Source organism: Malurus melanocephalus, unplaced genomic scaffold, assembly GCF_030028575.1.
Source record: "Malurus melanocephalus ecotype Western Australia unplaced genomic scaffold, MMel_1.1 scaffold_17, whole genome shotgun sequence".
NCBI classification, from domain to species: domain Eukaryota; kingdom Metazoa; phylum Chordata; class Aves; order Passeriformes; family Maluridae; genus Malurus; species Malurus melanocephalus.
Genome location: NW_026623249.1, coordinates 4682659 through 4700723, shown reverse-complemented (window position 1 = coordinate 4700723; position 18065 = coordinate 4682659). Strand labels below are relative to the sequence as shown.

General features: G+C 43.6%; 2 protein-coding genes and 1 non-coding gene across 5 annotated transcripts in view; all 3 read left to right on the top strand.

The window, feature by feature from the left end:
• Positions 1–1582: 1582 nt before the first annotated feature.
• On the top strand, positions 1583–1655 carry TRNAR-CCU (transfer RNA arginine (anticodon CCU)). Its single transcript has one exon. It is a non-coding gene; the product is annotated as a tRNA-Arg (tRNA).
• Positions 1656–2059: 404 nt separating this feature from the next.
• On the top strand, positions 2060–2564 carry FMC1 (formation of mitochondrial complex V assembly factor 1 homolog). Its single transcript, XM_057389456.1, has 2 exons — positions 2060–2223; positions 2313–2564. The coding sequence occupies exons 1-2, from the start codon at positions 2095–2097 to the stop codon at positions 2505–2507; spliced, it is 324 nt and encodes a 107-aa protein (XP_057245439.1). The 5' UTR covers positions 2060–2094; the 3' UTR covers positions 2508–2564.
• Positions 2565–4910: 2346 nt separating this feature from the next.
• The window catches only part of LUC7L2 (LUC7 like 2, pre-mRNA splicing factor), a 30821-nt gene continuing 17666 nt past the window's right edge, over positions 4911–18065 (top strand). Inside the window, exons 1-3 of one of the 3 annotated variants that reach the window (XM_057389439.1) lie at positions 5182–5294; positions 14323–14393; positions 16050–16144. Coding sequence is in view for 2 of the 3 variants with exons in the window: in XM_057389417.1 (XP_057245400.1) it covers positions 5234–5294; positions 16050–16144 (156 nt within the window). In the remaining variant the exon portion in view is untranslated. Of the gene's footprint in view, positions 5295–14322; positions 14394–16049; positions 16145–18065 lie in introns of all 3 variants that reach the window. The other 2 variants (XM_057389417.1, XM_057389424.1) reach the window with 2 other exon arrangements.

Below are 18065 nucleotides of genomic sequence, written 5' to 3'. Positions count from 1 at the left end.
ACAAACCTGTTTGAGTTGGTGACTCTTGTGATCCAGCATGACTTTGTACAAGATCACCTTCCTCCTTTTTACACTCTCGCATTCCGGATCATAGGGCTTAGTGATGGAGACAGGATCCCTACAGCCTTTGTAACTTGATGAGCTCTCCAGGGAAACCGCCCCGTGAAATGCTCCCCTCTTGTGACAACAAACCTCAAAACCAAATGCAGCTACMTTTGGGTGGTAAGCACCACTTTCATTTGGATTTCTTAGGGAGGTGTGTTCCAGTAACTTCAAGGGATACTGTGTTTTAAATGTGTGGGGTTTTTTCCTCTCTCCTTATAAAACTGGACCTGAACACAAGTTTTGAGGTTTTGGGGTTTGTTTGGTTTGGTTATTGGTTTTTGTTTTTTGAGGTTTTTTTGTAATAATCTCAGGACCTGAAAGATTGTAGCATTTAGTGTGTCTTAAAAACGATGTACTGTACCAGCCATGGATTTTGTAAATACACCTGTCTCCCTTTTTTGTATTTTAATTTTTTWAAAGTGTGTAAGGCTCTTTGCCAGAGGAAYTGGTGCCTGCTTTATCTCCATCCTGAATGGAGGCAGGAAAAGGAAGAAGCTGCTGCCAGGAAAGCCTGCGTCAGTTCCAAATGCATATATTGTTCTGGTCAGTTTAATGGCTGTTATTCTTTTGATAGTTGAGAAGCCCGTTTAGTTCCCTCCGCATTTCTAGTTTTGGCTAGCAGAGCCCTGTCAGGGAGGCTGATTTTAASTCTTCTGTGTGACTACTTGATGTTTTCACTCCTTCCAGGTACTCAGGTTTGCTATCCCTGAGCAGTCCCATGCTTTCAGAGGTCAGGACTATTGGCCCTCTGCAAGAATAACTGGAGAGCATTTTATTTTATCAGTGCTTTGATCCAAACACAGTTGTGGGGTTTGTATCCTGCAAACCTTGCAGGTAATGCTGCCTTCACCTGTTCCGGAAGGGACTTGCCCTTCTCTGCTTTCCTGAAAGGAGCGCACGCTTTCTGGCAGCRCTTTGCTCTGGGATCCAGCCGTGCCGGCAGACCCCCGTTCTGCAGTAGGAGCCTTACTCAATTCGGCGTAGCTGTTCCCTGTCCCTGATGCGACAGGCTTTTTCATGAGTGTACTTTTCTTTTTTTCATGTGTCACGTGTCTGTGCTGTATTAAATAAAGAGGAATGTACATATTAGCCCTGTGTCTGTGATTTCGCACAAAAATGAAAATGGGAAAAGGTTTCATTTGAAGGGTTGTCCCTTGGGGCTTTTTGTCAAGTTTTTGTGTTTTGGGGGTGGGGGCCCCCTTCAGTCAGGGCAACCACCCAGGCAAGCGCAGCATTTTGAAACCCCCCAAGGGCCGGTATGAATGGCGGCGTTTCTCTCTGGATGCGCATTATTTCGAAACKCTCCCTCGCACCGCCATGAAGGAACTGTGCCCTCACCTGACCCCGTGTCCCAGGGGGCTGCGCGGCAGCCGCGCGGGGCGCTGCGGACCAATCACCATCCTCTGGCACTTTCCATAAAAGGAAAAGGGGCGGGGATAGGGGATAAGTAGGAACGCAGAACCARCCTTTCGCGGYAGCCCCAGTGGCCTAATGGATAAGGCATTGGCCTCCTAAGCCAGGGATTGTGGGTTCGAGTCCCATCTGGGGTGGATYGTTTTTTTTTGCACTCGAGCCGCGCCGCCTCTCCAGATGCCCGTGAGCCACYGCCTGCCTCGACTGTGTGGCTGCTGAGCTTGTTGGGCGGCCCCTTGTGGCTCCGGCCAGTCCTGTAGCCCCTTTCAGACCGGGGAAACTCGAGGCGACGYTCGCCGCCCAGCTCGGTTTCTTGCGGTAAGATGTGCCTTTCGGGAGCCTCCCAGTGCTCCCGCTCTGTCACCACAGGGCGGCAACGAACCACAGGGCCCAGCGCGAGCAGTGGGGCGGGCACAGCCCGGCCGACCCGCGCCGATTGCGAAGGCGGGGAGGGCGGCAGAGAGTAGGAGCAGGCGATCGTGCGCTCGGCGCTCGACCGCCCGCACTGCCAGGGCGCGAGGGCGAGGCCCCGCGGCGGCGCTCGATTGGCCGGCGCATCGGCGCGCGGGTTGGAAGATGGCGGCGCTGGGGGCCCCGCTGCGCACTCTGCGCGCGCTCCTGCGCGAGCTCCGGCACGCCGCCGGCCGCTCCTATCGCGACAGYCCCGCCTATCGCCACGTGCTCGCGGCCTTCCGCGCGCACCGGGTACGCGCGTTAACCCCRCACACCCGCGCCCGGGCGGCTCCCGCGCCTCGCCGAGGCTGCGGGGCCGCCCTGACCGCCGCTCCCCGCAGGTGACCAGCGAGAAGCTGTGCCGGGCTCAGCAGGAGCTGCACTTCCAGGCCGCCACCTACCTGTGCCTGCTCCGCAGCGTCCGGGAGCACGAAGCCCTGCACCGCGAGTACCACGGCAAGGGCGAGCGCTCGCCCCAGGAGGTCGCTGGACTGGTGGGCTTCAGACTGCCTCAGCAGCCGGGAGGAAAGGGCTGAGACGGGTCTGCTCTGTTAAATGTTTATTTSTCAATAAATGTCCTAGAGCTGTTGGAACTGGGTTCTCTAGCAGGTGTGTTTTGTCATTMTTATGTGGTGGCGTGAAAGCCATAACTGGGAACCCCCTGTCACTTKATCAGGCTTCCCAGACGCCCATCCCGTCCTTCTGAAGGGGTGCTATGAAGGGCACCCTCCACGGGTTGACAGAAAGGTTGGTTGGGGTGGAAAAACATATCACTCCTCACTGCTGAACTGCTTGTGTAAGGGGCTGCAGGAGTTCATGGTTCCCCATCTGATTCAAAAGCAATGGGTAAGAGAATTTGCCTAGTGTTTAGTGAAGCRTTTTCCATTTCCACATATTCTCTGTGTGWGTAATTTCCTGCTTTCCCAAGAGCAAAGGTCTACTCTGGTGTATCGGTGGATTCTGGAGAGAACTGCAGCAGCACAAACCTCTTGCATCTTAAGAGTTTTTTCCACAGTGTTGAGCCAGCAGTAGCGATTTAGAGAGATGAATTCCTAACGAGTTACATATTTCTCAGTATCYCTGAGAAGTGGACTCTGTGACTTACAGCTTCTTGTGCTTCCTTCATACACCGAGTCTCAGAAAAGCTAGAGGGAACTGACTGTTGCCAGTCACACAAGGTATACAAATGGGACTGCATTTTCTCATTCATCTCACRATCTGGAATGGCRAGTTTCTTTTTATGAAAGGGTCTTGACCTGTTGCTGTTCTCAGAAGAGTGTTGAATTGTATGCAAGATACATAAGAAATCTGTTACAAAGATGACTTACAATGGTTAAAATGTGAGGTTTACCTGGGGAGAAGCTTGAAGCAACTCTTAACAAAAGAGTGTGTTTGTTGGGGTTTTTTTTTGCTGCCAGGGAAAAGTGTTCTGTCAGAAAAGCATTACAAATAGAAAAAGTTCATGTAAGTTTACATCTTTCCCCTGTATTTAAAACTAGGGGATGATTTAATCCTCACAGTATAGTGGATAAGCACAATGAATCCTTAAAACCGGGGAGATTTGGGCTACCCAGCTACGGTAAGGAGATGTGAACTACATATTTTAGGGTTCTGTAGACCAAAATTGCACTTTGCAAGTCTTTCAATGTCTCACTAGTTAAACAGTGGTGTTTTATTTTTTAAAGTGTTGGTATTACAGGTGGGAAAGTAGCAGCTCAGTAGATTGAAGTTATGTGATGTCACCACACTCTGAGAATGGCTGTGATATACTGGTGGTTCTGCGTTATTTAATGCAAACTGCCGCATTCTACAGTTTACTTTCCAGACAGACTGAAGGTTTGTGCCATCCAAAGTCTCACAGTCTATTGTTTATTGCTGGAGAAGGGAGATTTTAAAAAAACAAAACAAAAAGCTCATTTGGCCAGACATAGATGCTGTTTAAAGAGTACAAGGAGCTAAAGTGTGTATGGTGTGGATATAAACAGTAGCTAAAATTTCAGTTTCACCTAAGCATACTAAGGTACTAAATAGTACTTCACTAGTTAGAGTTCAGTATTGGTGTCTGTTCTATTTACTTCCCCTTCAATCCAAAGTAATGACTAACAAAAATAAATTTGTATTTTAAAGAAAAAACAAAGCCAGGACATATTCTAGTTGGCTGAGGGACACTGGGTAGAGAATCTTTTCTTGAACATGTTACAGAACCGTATCTTCTCTGCAAGTCCTTCTGAAATCCAAATAATTGGGGGGGGGGGGGGTGTGTTATGTTAGGGGTGGCTTTATGTTGCCTCTTTTCAGAAGAAGGCAGAAGAAGGTAGGAAGCTAACCTTGAACACGACACCGCTTGTGGACGATTTGAATTGATCTTTGTGACGGGTTTTGGGCACTAGATGGCAACACGACGGTTGACAAAGGGAAAGTCACAAAATGCAGGCGTTAGAATGGGTCAAATTCGTGAAAGCATTTTTTTTAAATGGACCTTTAAATGGTGCCCTGTGAGTTGAGTTAGCAGCCACACATAGCGCTAGCCACAGTTTGAAGGGAGGTGCTCCAATAAGCGGAGTATTACAGTAACTTTTCTCACCACGACTGCACCCGGCAGCATGAGATGAACAGGAACCGTTGCAGTGGTGCTGCACATCGGTCCAAGAGGGAATTGTCTCCAAATGGAGCAGCCCCTCAGCTCTGCTCCCGGCACAGCTCAGAAACCCCGACCCCACCCGGCGCTGACCCGGAGACCGTGACGTCACAGTGGCCACGCGGGCCTCCCTAGCCAATCAGTGCGCCCCAATGGCCCAGCCCGGCGGCCCAATCAGGAACCCCGTCGCGCGGTGCGTCACGGGCCGAGCAGCGCAGGCCGTGGCCAATGAACGGGCCCCGAGTCCCGTCCGCGCTGACGTCGGGGAGCCGACGAAGGGGCGCAGGGCGCGTGCGCGCGGGTTTCCGTTCCCGCCGGCGCGCGCGCGTGGCGGGCGCGGGAGGGAGCGGGAGGAGGGGAGTGCGTGAGGGCGCAGGGCGGCGCGAGGCGGCATCGGCGGCATCGGGTCCGGCGCGAGGCGAGTTTCCCGCTCCGCTTCCCACCGGGAAAGGCAGGCGAGGGCAGCGCCCGCTCCCTCCCTCCCCCCTCGGCGGCGGGGGAGCGGCCCCGCCCGGGCCCGCCCGTGACGCGAGGGGCAGGGCCGAGCGCCCGCCGCGCCTCGGGCCTTGTAGGCCGCTATCGGTGTGACTCGGCCGGGCCGCGCCGGCCCCCCCAGCTCTCAAGATGTCGGCGCAGGCCCAGATGCGCGCCATGCTGGACCAGCTCATGGGCACGTCCCGGGACGGTAAGTGCCCCCCGGCCGTGGCGGGGCGGGAAGAAGGGGGCGGAGCCGCTGCAGCCCCGGAGGTCACGGCGGTACCGGGCGGGCCAGGCGGTGTTCGCCGTGATTGGCAGGCCCGGGGCCCGTTCTCCGCACCCCCCGCGGGGCGGGGCTGCCGGGGCCGTCGGTCAGCGGCGGGGTGGGGGGAGCCGAGCACCGCCTCCTCCGGCGGAGCTGCCTCCGTCCGCCGCCGTGCGGGCGCTCGCGGCCCTGCTGCTATTTCAGATCGCTCCTGGCGGTGTCCGCGGCGCGCAGCCTTCCCGCACGGTCACCCCAGAGGGACACGCAAGTTKGCGAGATTCTGATCATCGAGGGGGGAACACAGCGAACCAAAAAAATCCCCCCAAGCCAACAGCCCATTCACTAGAGCTGGGTGGGGTCTTGTGTCATTGTAGATTTGTTTAAATTCTGGCCCAAACCATCGTGTCAGTCATCAGGCGGGTATGGCTTTTGCTTTCTGAAAGGCAGGGTGGGGTTAACCCAAGTGGACAARCTCTTTTAAAAACAAACCCTTGACAGCCACATGAAAGTTTAACATCTGGAGGCAATAATCCCCTGAGGGAGATACTAGATGTACGGTTAGGTTTCAGATCGCTCTGTGATCACACAGTGAAAAGTACTGCTGTGTAAAGCTGTTGGCAGTTTTTGTTGGGGTKCATGGCGATCAACTTGAAGGTTTGACCCGGCGCTCGCCCATAAATCCAGATAGTTGGAGGGCTGCTAAAAAAGAGCAGTTCCAGTTACGCTGTGCAGTTCTTAACTTGCAAACAAGAGAATACWGCACCCTAGGGTAGGCAGCAATTAGAGATGATTTCAGTGTTCTGCGTGTCGTACTCGGTCGGTACTCACTCTTAAGGATGTATTACGTTTGTTGAAGCTTCGTGTTGAATTAAGGATTGCCTGTTTTCCCATGCGCCAAATAGGATGTGGGAAGTGGGATGTATGTCCTGTATGTCCTGATCATCTCTTGGTACTGGGCTAATGTGATGCGACAGCTTTTWTTAGTATAATCTAGAATTTCAAATAAATATAACTGGTTTATGCATACTGCTTATATCATGAATGCTTTCTGCTGAGTTCTAAATTCTGTCCTCCAAAGGTTGTCTTCCAGTCTAAGGCTGTTTAGTGAGTTGTCATCATGCAGGATCTAATTTAGGGTGGTCTTGTCTTGCTTCAGAAGATTTTCCAATACTTCTTATGGCTACGCATGTCTAAGTGCTTGGCAAAGTAACATTGTGCTTATGAAACTCACATCTTCCCAGTGTTGGCACCTACATCACTGTCTCAGTGCTACCCTAAGACTACACAGAAGGTTTAAGGGGGGTGGAGGAGCTGTTTCGATTTCTGAAAGTGTTTTCTTTTGGATGGTGGGAGAAGAGTGTGATTTGCTTATGACAGCTGCCCAGACTGTTAAGGGACTAAAATCTGAACCAGGAAAAGCCATTTTGGACTATATTTTCTCTGGCTTTATGAGAAAGAATTTATTCTATTGATAATTGTATTCCCCCTTCTCCTGCCCACCCTGTTATTCCTAAACCGCATRTGCTGAACTGTTCAGAAAAAAACTGGCTAGAAAGGAAGCATTTAAATAAAATTGGCAGGGTGGGGAAGAATAAGGGGAAAAGACCATTTGTAAAACTGGCTTCCATTATTGGACTGAGGATCTCAGTGTAACACCATTCTAGTTCAAAACACAAAAAAAAAGGCCAATGGAGCATTATTTAAACTGAAAATTATCCCTTTTTAGCCGATGCTTAAGAAATCCAAAGCCAGGCTCAAGGTCACTGAAATAATGCTAATCTTGAGAATAGTGGGGTTTGAGGTCATTAAGGATTTTTATATTCCTATTACCTTTGACAAATATTCTATTTCTGTTAATATGCAAATTGCATCCTTCCGTTYGAATGTGCCAATTTTTAAGTTTCATGGTAGATTATAAATCTAATTGCACCACTTGTCACATTGCATTTGATTTTTCTCTGCCTGGCAATGCAATAGAGTTAAAAATGTTTCTGAAAAAATAACTCCTCTTGGGTGATGTTTTTCTTTCATATTGTTTAAAATTACTGAAGTGCTTTTAAATTTTATACTTTACACAGTCTGGCACGCTTTTTGTGTTGTTTGAGGGTTTGTTTGAAACACSTAGAATATGCACACTTAAAAATCTTGCCCATTTTAAAAAAGTGGATCAAGCRTCTATCTCTTCAGTGGGAATAGAAAAAACTCTTGAGTTAAATTTAAAACTAGTGGCTGTACCTGAATACATGTTTTGTTTAGGCTGGGGTTTTTATAGTGTTATATGTAGGGGAATGTTCTCTGAAAATGGTTTTGAAAATTCCACAGTGAGATGCTCAAACATGGTTTTAGGAGATGAGCTGTGGGCTGTAATTTGTGGAACTGTGTGCACACTCATTATAACTGGTGTCCCTAGGGCCAGAATGGAGAAGCCTGGAAGATGTAGTTATTAAGTGTTTTTATGGATTTGCTGTTAGGCTACAAGAACACCAACGCAATTCTGTATTGGTCACATTGATTCAAACAATACCCACTAAGCTGTAAGAACATTCATGAAAAACAAAGAGAGGACTCTTCTCATGTCAAACAGAGCTCCCCAACATGTGGCCATCTAGAGCTGGGTATRCCGCTCCTGGCCTGCCCCTGCCTGTACCCTTTGTGGAGGGTCCTTTGCATGTGGGCAGACAGAASTGAGGGTTGGCTTCTTTGGCAGCCTGATTCCTCCCTTGGCTGAGTTTTGGCCGCAGGATAGATGCCCTTTAGTCGCATGGCAATGCTGGCTGGCTGGTACCTGCCAGGATGTAGCTCTTGGGCACCCTCTTGTCAGCTGCCCGGCCCAGTGCCCCCTGCTCCGCGYCTGCCTTTGCTCATGTGACAGACACCTGACAGAGCGTGAAACTGAAGGCACTTGGCAGATGCTCCTCAGGAGGTGCCAGTGAGTTGCAGTTCTTGGAATACATCTGRGTTGTCTAAAAAGCACTTGTGTGGGTGATGTCAATACAACCAAGTGCATGATTGGCAGGAATAGTTCTTTTACACACCTCGGAAAAGCATTTATTAATTATTTTAAAACAAGTGAGTTTTTTAACATACACTGTATATTAGCTTCTCTTACAGCTGGAAAACTGAATTGGATATACAATGTATATCACAGTGGACTGTGTCAAAATTTAAAGAAAAATTAAAAGTGCCTTTGATATTGATGCTAGTAAAAAGCTGGTCTTATTTAATAGAGACATGACTGTAGCCTGAAAAAAACCTCTGAAATGTCATTTCAAGTACAGATAACCTGGCATACCTGGATATGCTTTAAATATAAATTACTGAATGTATAGTATGGATTTTCGAAATACTGAGAAATAAGGCATGCTGTAAAACAGGTGCTAAATTTACATACTTACATACTTTTTAAAATTTTTTTTAAATTTTTTTTACTGTTAACAGTTAAACTAAAGAAGTTTTATTCCATATGTTGATAGTTAAAAAGTTAGTTCAAATTGAATTTTTTGTTGTTGATCAGAGCTGCAGGAACTTGATATTTAGGAGTATTAGAAGTAAGCACATAGCAAAGTATGTCTTTTATTTTTTTAAATACTGTTTTTCAGCTGTCAGATTGAGTAAACTTTTTGTTTAGTAGTATGCTTACATAAACCCTGCTTTTGCCATCACTGTTCTCTAGAAAACAGGAGTAAATCTTACAGATAGGATCATAACTATAAATCGAGTCGTTTACAAATTGAGTGAAATGCTGATCCCAGTGGCCCCAGGATTTTTTTCCCCAGAATATTGTTTAAATGGGCAAAGATTGACAAGTTTTCTGTAAAAGGCCTGATGAGAAAGACCCCATTTTATCTTGAATCAGCTTATCTTGCCCAAGTGTTTCATTTTCCACCCGGTTCATTTGGTGCTCTGCCTTGTGGTGGGAGTGAGTGCAGGAGTCAGCCTGAGGAGTTGGCTGTAAGCAGAGGGTGAAGCAGGATCGTTACTTGTGACAATGCTGSAGACACAGCAGATCTCAGTGGCCCTGGTGCCACACAACACCTTGAAATTGCTAAGACTTGACTGTCMCAAAGTGGTGATTTGGGTTATTAAAATAATTGCCACTTCTTCGAAATTAGACTACAGTCTGGAAATACGAAAATCTAGTGAAGTCAAATAAATTCTCTTAAGAGACAGGTGAACTTGTGCATGCTTCTGAGACTTACATGTGGTCACGGAAATGTTTTCCCAAGCAGCCTAACAAATACTATGCTATGTGACCAGCACAAAAATCTCAGGAGCCTTTTGACAGAGCCCATATGGTATGAAGTGCCAGTCAGTACCTCCTTTTGCTTCACCTGCTAGTTTTTTTGAGCTGAGCTGCTATGTTTGAAGTCTTTAACTCAGTTCATTAGGTTTTACTAGCAAAAACACCTTCCTTGTCGTARATCATCTTCTGGCTTTGAAGCTTACAATATCCTTTTTACATCCGTTCACATCATAACCATTTTTTTCTGGGTTACACTTCAGTTATCCTTAGTAGTCGTTAGTAATGTGTGACTTTTCTGTCCTCATTGTTTGGGAGAAATTGAAATGATACTTCATATTGTGCTTATTTGAGTCATCCTGGGTCTGGTGGCACACTTTATATAGTAACAGAGGTGTAATCTAACACATGTAACCCATTTTTTAATTCCTTTGTTTTAGTATGGGATTAYTGAAGAATTTCTGTGTAGTTAATGATGGGTGGAGTGTTGATGTGGGTATTTGCAGGGTAGGTAGATTTTGGTCTCCACTTTGCTTTATGCTAGGAGGTAGAAGGTGGTATATGTGTTTGAACTTTGATAGATCGTTGTCCATTCGTGGAGGATTTTGTAGCCATCTGGGTAGCTCCAGGCTGAGAGGCAGGCTAGGGAGCTAGGAGCCTCTCCCAAGAACTCTTCTTTCAAATACAGAACCTACCAAAAATGCTGAATTGAAACTAGCTCGGAAATCTGAGTCACAACACATAAACTTCATGAAAAGGTGCTTTATTTGTCAGTCGGGAGTTATCAGGAGATTTTAAGAGCAGTGACTATGTTTAGTGGATTGTCTGTATTTTTTTGGCTTTGTTTTTGGGACTGTGAAGGACTTGAGGAATTAYTCTCTACTTGGAACTCTGTATGAAATGGCATATATGAAGAAGCAAATGGGCATAGTCATACCTTAGGGAAAAAGATTCCTGTATTTGTTCTACTTGTAATACATTAGCTAAAGGATGTTTTTATTATATTCTGTATTCATAAATGTTACTTCAGTCATAGTGTAAAACAGAAGCAGTCCTGCTTAAAAATATGTATTATTCTAAAGTGTTAAGATCAAGATGTGTCCAGTGTTAGTGACAAGACTATCAGAATTAGCTGCCTATTCACTGGGCAGCAGGAACAGGATCTTCTGTGTCCACATAAGCCTCAGTTAAATAATGATGTTGGATGCCGGGTTTACAAGGGATTGCTTTGCAGATGGAATTTGATACACAATCTTTTAACCACATCCTCCACCCAGTTAGTAGTTCTTCTTGAACACAGCTTTCAGAGTCCCTTGCCAACATGTTKGGACTCATGCTTCAAAAATTTGAGTGGAAAGTGAACCACTTTTTGTTGATGTATCTTAATTCAGGAAGTCCAACAGCATGAAAATGAAAATGAGTGCATTTCCCTTGCATGGATTGCACCACTGGTTTACAATTAGAGGTTACAGTTGGATTGTAAAGGGTAGTTCTCATCAGTGCATTTTGATTGTTGACAGTAGTGTTTTAGGATACATCAGAACAGTAAGAGATGCTGGATCAAAGAAGTCATAAGCATGTTACAATGCTGGGCACTGTTGTGTAAGTGTCCGTTCTGCAGGTTTGTGATTAAGATACACTGAACAGGAATGACGTTGTGGAGGTTTGTTAATAGATTATAGACTTGGGAGTTCGAAGTGGATAGTGTGGTACAAGAGCGCATTGTGATCTTAACCTCTGGATGTTCCTTAATCAGCAGTATGCATTGGTCTTGTATATTGATGTCAATTTTGTAGTCAGTATGTTTTACACCAAACAGAAAACTTACTTTACAAAGTTTACTTACTGCCATAATCTCTTGAATATTTGTGTCCCTYGTGTGCAGTTTCCTTATGCTTCTAAAAGATGTGAAATGTGCAAGCATAGAATTTTCTTGATGTTTGCTTTTTTTTCTTGAACGGTTTCTGTTCTGTTTCAAAGTTCTTGTCTTGATTTGAAGGAGAGGTGTCTGCCAAGGAAGGCAGAAACCTGCCTTGGGATAGAGAATATGAMCCCCCCACCCCCTTCCATCCAAATTATTGTAACTTTGAAATCACGGGGCTTTCAGGCAAAGATGTGGGAAAAGGAATAACAGTTCTTTATTGGTATGTATAACAAGGCAGRCAAACAAACAAGGGCAGCAACAGCAACCAAATGAGAAAGTCGGAAACAGCCTTCTCTGGGCTGTCACACGCGCTGCGCTCTGGTGCGGTTGCAGCACCGGTGGCTCCCGCCGGGCCGGGCAGGTGCGATGATTCCCACGCGCTGCAGGGGGCGCTGTGGTGCGAGTTCAGTTCTCTTTCTCACATGGTGATGGTGGGCACCGCCGAGGGAAAAAGATGGAAGAGGGAGGGGCTTCCTTTACAGCCTCACAGGGGAGAGCCGATCCCGGTGCCCCTCCAGATGGTGAGATAGGCAGCAGCASGGGGTCTTGGAGCAGCGACCGGGGGCGGAAGGAGCTGGCTCACCCCGGGAATGACAAACAAAAGATAATAAAGACTCCGGGCCCGTGYCCGAAGCGGCGATGGCTAATGCCTGTGTCCGGGCTGTGCAGATAGGGTGGCCCCCCGGCGGGGAATGGGGCGTTCCCGGGTCTCAGCGCGGCAGGCACTGGCTGTGGGCTCCCAAGAAGCAGGGAAAGSAAGCCAGTAAGCTCCAGTCACGGTGCCGAAGGGAAAAGGGAGGAAAAAAATGGGCAAAAACCAAGTGGCAACTGTATTTTCCGTGAGAGTGATCCCAGCGGGCCGGAACCTAATCCTCCACCTGAAGAGAGAGACAACCGCCCCTCGGCTCCTCCCCTCCCCCCTCCACCCCCCCAAACTCTCACAGGAAATCTCGGACTGGCTGTCAACTATGGTGACATCCCCGGATCCGGGGGGGGGTGGGGGGCTGTGGAAGGAGCAGCGACCATCCTGGTCACAAAACAAAACAAACAAAATAACGGCAACAGCAATAACAAAAAAAAAAAAAAAAAAAAAAAAAAAAAAAAAAAAAAAAAAAAAAAAAAAAAAAAAAAAAAAAAAAAAAGCCTATAAAAACCCACAAGATGGAATGGGATAAAAAGACGTCCCCAAGACAGTCCACCTAGAAAGTATTCTCTTTCAGAAATGCAGAAATGTAATTTGGGACAGGTATTTTAAGTAAAACTAAAACTGATTTATCTTGAGGAAAAAAATTTAATCTTTATTTTCTCCATACGAATTTTATTAACCATATGGTGTTTTTTAAATGGAAACAATCTAATTGGAAACACAGGGATGGCTTACAGTAATTGATGTTGACTCCTGTAATGCTGTGGTAAATTACTTTAATTTCTTTAATGAGCATTAAAGAGTCTTAAAGACCAAGTAGTTGAATATTCTACTAATTTTTAGAGGCAAGGTTAAATATATTGCTATTCTAAGCTAATTCAATTATTTATTTATTAWAATAGAACTAGTATTAAAGACTGAAATATCAGTGATAGTGTCCTCTTCATAAATGTTTAAGAATACTTCTAAAATTTAGATGACTGCAGCTACTTGCTGTCTGAGCGTATTACCTTCTTGTGATAGAATATATAAAGCYTTTTCTTTCCATACTAATTATTTAGATTTAGCATTCACTTGTTTGTTTGTCTATACAAAGAAGGTATCAGCCTACGTACAGTTTGACAAGGAGAAGTAGCATCTTTGTTACCTGTTGTACTGCAGAAGTCCTTGAGAGCACTTTTGTTTGTGTTGTTTTAGCTCCTAGACGGCATCTGCATAAACCTCATTTGCTGTAGGTGGAATGTCAGGTGCATATGGATCCATAGATTTTATTCTGTCCTCCCCCCAGCAAGCCATATAGATACTAGGCCATCACCCACTCAGCATGATTCATCTGTAGGTCAGCAGCAGAATGAATCTTGTCTTTCTAAAATAAATCCACTATTTAGGAATATTGTATCTCACTAAATTTATGTAGAAATAAAAGCATTTTCTTCTGAGGCTGGCAGATTTGCATATGAGCTGCCAGAGGGACAAAAAGTTGATCATTGCTAGAATGTGTATGACATTTTTTCGTTTTGATAAACTTTTCATTCTGAAACAGCGTGGATTAAAAAAGAAATACAAATGTGTGAAATTGCTTTTCATAGAAAGGAAAATGGAAATACCCTAATCTTATTTGTAAGGGAACCTATTTAAAAGTCTCTTAAATGCTCGACCATAGCACATTGCAGAAAGAATAAAGGTTTAAAATATAAACGTGTAAAATATTCTTGAGGCTGTTGTTGATCACTTTCTGCCACCTCTTTTTCCCCCCTGTGCTGTCTTACCTCAGTCTGGTAATTGTGATTATCATGCTAGCCACTTTGATGAAAAAAACTTGTATTTCAGCTGTAGTGTCAGTACTTAGCTGTGTTAGAGGTGTGTAAAAATCTGGTTTGAGGTAATGTATATGAAAATACTATTTGCCAACTTTACCTAAGGAACCTGAGTCTTTCAGCAGTTTTCTGAKCTTGATAACTCCTTGACTTCTGATAGGTTAGTGTTAGTAGGCCATCAGCTGTGGGGTTTTTTAATTACTTTTCTTTATTTTGTTTGTGTGTCTTTATATAGAAGAATCTTTACAGTCAACATGTATTTCTAGATGCTGTGTTAAAATTGCTGGCAGAGTCTATTATTCTATACAAACTGAACAATCTGGCCCCTTGTTTTATTTATAAAGGTTCAATCTATCTTTGCCTGCCTACATCAATCTGCAAGGGAGTGTCAGAAAGGCCCCGCATTCGCCGAGCCGTGAGTTATCAATAACTTTTCAGATGTGTTAATGAATGTGGAACAAACGCAGTTATGTGTTTAAAACAATACAGATCCACCTCCTAAAAAAAAAAAAAAAAAAAAAAAAAGAGCAAAGCTCTTTACTGCAGTAGCAGACATGATTGTAAAGGGATCACTCTAAATTTTTAGTGGTGCAAGTGTAACGAAGCAGTCAGGTTGCCCTCTAGAAAACCTATTGTTGAACTGCTTTGAAGCTCTTTGGTTTGTGGGTTRCAGGTTTTAACTGTTATATCCCACAGGTTCGTGGAAACTTTTGTTTCCTTAATAATCTGAAACGTGGCCCATCTGAAAATGTTATCTATTAGCATCTTATGCATAGAACTGATATTTAAAAATCTGATTAGATAATAATAAGAAAGGCTTGACTAAAAAGATACRTGGTTTTTATTCCTCTCTGTCGTGGTTACCTCAGTAATGAATTTGGCTTCTTGAATTGTTTAATAAATTGAAAAGTCTTGGAGTTTCAAATCATGAAGCCATAAAAAAAGGTTCAATAACTGCAAAATGTATTTACACTCTTTAAAATATTTTATGAAATGGAAGAGGCTGCTATCTAAGCTCACTGTATGTCATTTTTTCTCCCAACAGCCCTTCTTGCTTCAGTAATTCACCAGTAGGTTTTCAATGATAAGAGATCATACAAAATTGTAATTTTTTTTAAAGCCTGCATTTTTAGAGAGATTAAGGTGTTTTATCATGCCTCTGTCTTTACAAGAAGAGAGCCATTGCAATGATCTCTATTCTGAATTTCAAATAGTGACAATTATGATTCAAAGGGAAACATACTCAGCCCTCATCCCCAGAATACCAGCTGGTTACTTTGTTCTGAAGACTTCAGGTCTTGCTCCAAGGGGTTATTTAACCTTGCAATTGGACCTCAGTGTATGAGCAGGTTGATGCTTCTGCTGATGCAGGATCTGCAACCTGTCACAATGAAGATATAATTAAGATGTTCCAGCCCAACAAACAGCATGTAGAAGAGGAAAGAAYATAGGTTTATCATATGGACATATGCAAACACCTCTAAAATATTTTGCATTTAGGTTATACCAATATGTTTGACTGATTTTTTTCTCAGGTTTGTAAGCATTTAAAATCATTCTTCTGTCAACTCTTTATACTGCTCCCATCAGATGTTAAAGGGTGCATTGCATCCAAGAGCAAAATCACAAAATGAGTATCAGGTGGGATTTGGTGAAGACTCAGTGTTTATAATTTTGTGTTTATGAAGCTGCTTTTATATGCTAATTCTTGCATAGAAATACATCACTATTTCATGCAAAATCTGAATAGAGCATTATATAGCTCATTTAACAAATGCTGTTGTATCAAAGTGTTTTTAAGCTAATACTGACTTTCTGGTTTCAAGCACTTTTCCTGCTGCATTTTTGAAGGGGAAGTGTGAGAGGATTTTTAAATAGCATTCTAGAGCATTAAAACACACATTTGTGGTTTTGGTGTTATTTGGCAAAAAAACATAGAGTGTTTTAAGTTCTGGTTTCCATAGACTTTCACTATGTGACAGGGCAGTGTTAATGCTTTGCATGTAACCTGCAGAACATGTCTGGCTTCCTCAGATTTCTGACCTGGAATGTGCTGATTTCTATATTGCAGGTGACACGACCCGTCAACGAATCAAATTCAGTGATGACAGAGTGTGCAAGAGCCACCTTCTCAACTGCTGCCCTCATGATGTGCTCTCTGGAACTGTATGTAACTAAATCTTGTGTTTTATTTAGATAAGAATGGAGAAATTGAATAATACTTGTTCTTTGTAGTATCTCTTTTAATTTCATCGTTTTCAGCAACTATTTAGCGCTCTCTGGTAGTTCAGAGGAACTTTCATGAATAACTAATTTATGGACTATGAAGTTAATTTTTAGAATTCTTCTGTTCTGTGTGCTAATTATTACTTAAATTTCATTGTTTGCTATAACATGAAAAGCCAAATAATGTTACCTACGTGTGCTATAGCTAAGTTGTCTTGAACTGGTACATTTTGCAAGTAATAGATAGATAGAAAATATGTGCGTAAGTTATGAAGTTACTTTCTTAAAAATCTATGTTGTAGTGGGGGATATACAGATATAYTTGTATAGAAAAGTATAGAGATTTTTCTTCCTTCAGAAATATTTTAATGAAAATAATTGAAAATTCAAATAATTGCATTTCTAAAAGTTGAGGTTCATTTAATATGATAGTGATTCTCACTGTGCAATATCCAGTTACTGTGCCATGTTCATAAATTCTAAAGCAGTTTTAAAATCTTCGTTTATGGCATATTAGTAACTTGTTTGACTTGGACTTTGTGTACACTGTAGTAGAAATTCCACTGCCTGAGCATAGGAAACAAGGGATTTGATACATGCCAGTAGCTTTGTCAGTGCCTGTACTTTACCCTGTGGTCCATATTTAAGGTAGTTTATTTTTTGTGAAAGGCAGGTGGGTTATGTTTCATTGATTATTTAACCTAAAGTTTGATGATGTTAGAGTAATTAATAGTAGAGAGATGTGTTATGATGATACGTGTAGTCCCACATGCCTACTGTTTTTAATGCTGTGCTCRGGTAACTTTTTTCACTCATGTGGGCACATTTTGTTACCCTTTGACACTGAGAAAAGTAAGTACTGGGAACGCTGTCTGATGATTATTTGAAGTAGTATTGTATATCAATGTATATATAGTTTTATTTTGAACTGGTTTGTGCATTACTGTCTAAACAAAATGGGGGTAAAGGGAGAGCAATGTGTTCCTTTTTACCCTTCTGTTACGCTGGACAGTATTTTGGTTGTGTGGTAAGCTATATAACTCCAGGTTGAGGGAGATTTGGGATATACCAGTATGCTGTAAAAACATACGATGTCATTGGTCATAATCCGCAAGAAGAGACTTTTCCAAGGCTTGTTTGATAGCTTTTCATTGTGGTCTGATTTCTGTAAGCAAAGATTTTTGCAACAGCTGCAAGTAAGAAGTGTGTATCTTTAGAACTATAAAATTTGCAGGTATTGTGTAGTAGATCCTCCTCCAGTGCAGGTCAGTCATGTAGGCTGGGGCAGCTGATGAAGTTTAAGTCCTCTGTGGAAGTTTTCATCTGCCTCATACCAGATTCTGCTGCTGCTCTTGGAATACTAAACAAAACTGCTTCCTCAGAGAATATAAGTATTTTTCTTTTCCTTCTTCATAATGCAGTTAGTCATCATAGTAGCAAATGTGTTCCACAGTGTAAAGCTGGGTCCAGAAAAACATTACTAGTTTAATCCTTTTAGTGGGGGCAGTAGAAAGGGACTCATAAGGGGCAAGCTTTACCTGGCCCTTGTGATGTTTTGCTGGTCATAGATGTTCTGTGTTTCCATGGTCATAGATCTGAAGAAATGGATCTTTTCTCCTAACAGCAGTTTTTATAAGGRCAGGAAACATGGAGTCTTACTGAACAGTTTTTCATTGATTTAGAAAATYATGTCTTCTCCAGAATTTTGATAGGAAAGTTTTGATGCATCTTTGCATTCAAGGTCTATAAGTAAAAAATGTTGAGTGACTTTTAAAATTCAAGTCCATGAATGCTCCTGAAAGTGAGTTCTCTGGGGACGTTTTATGAGGTTAAGTCTCTACATTGAGTAGTTTATCAGCGA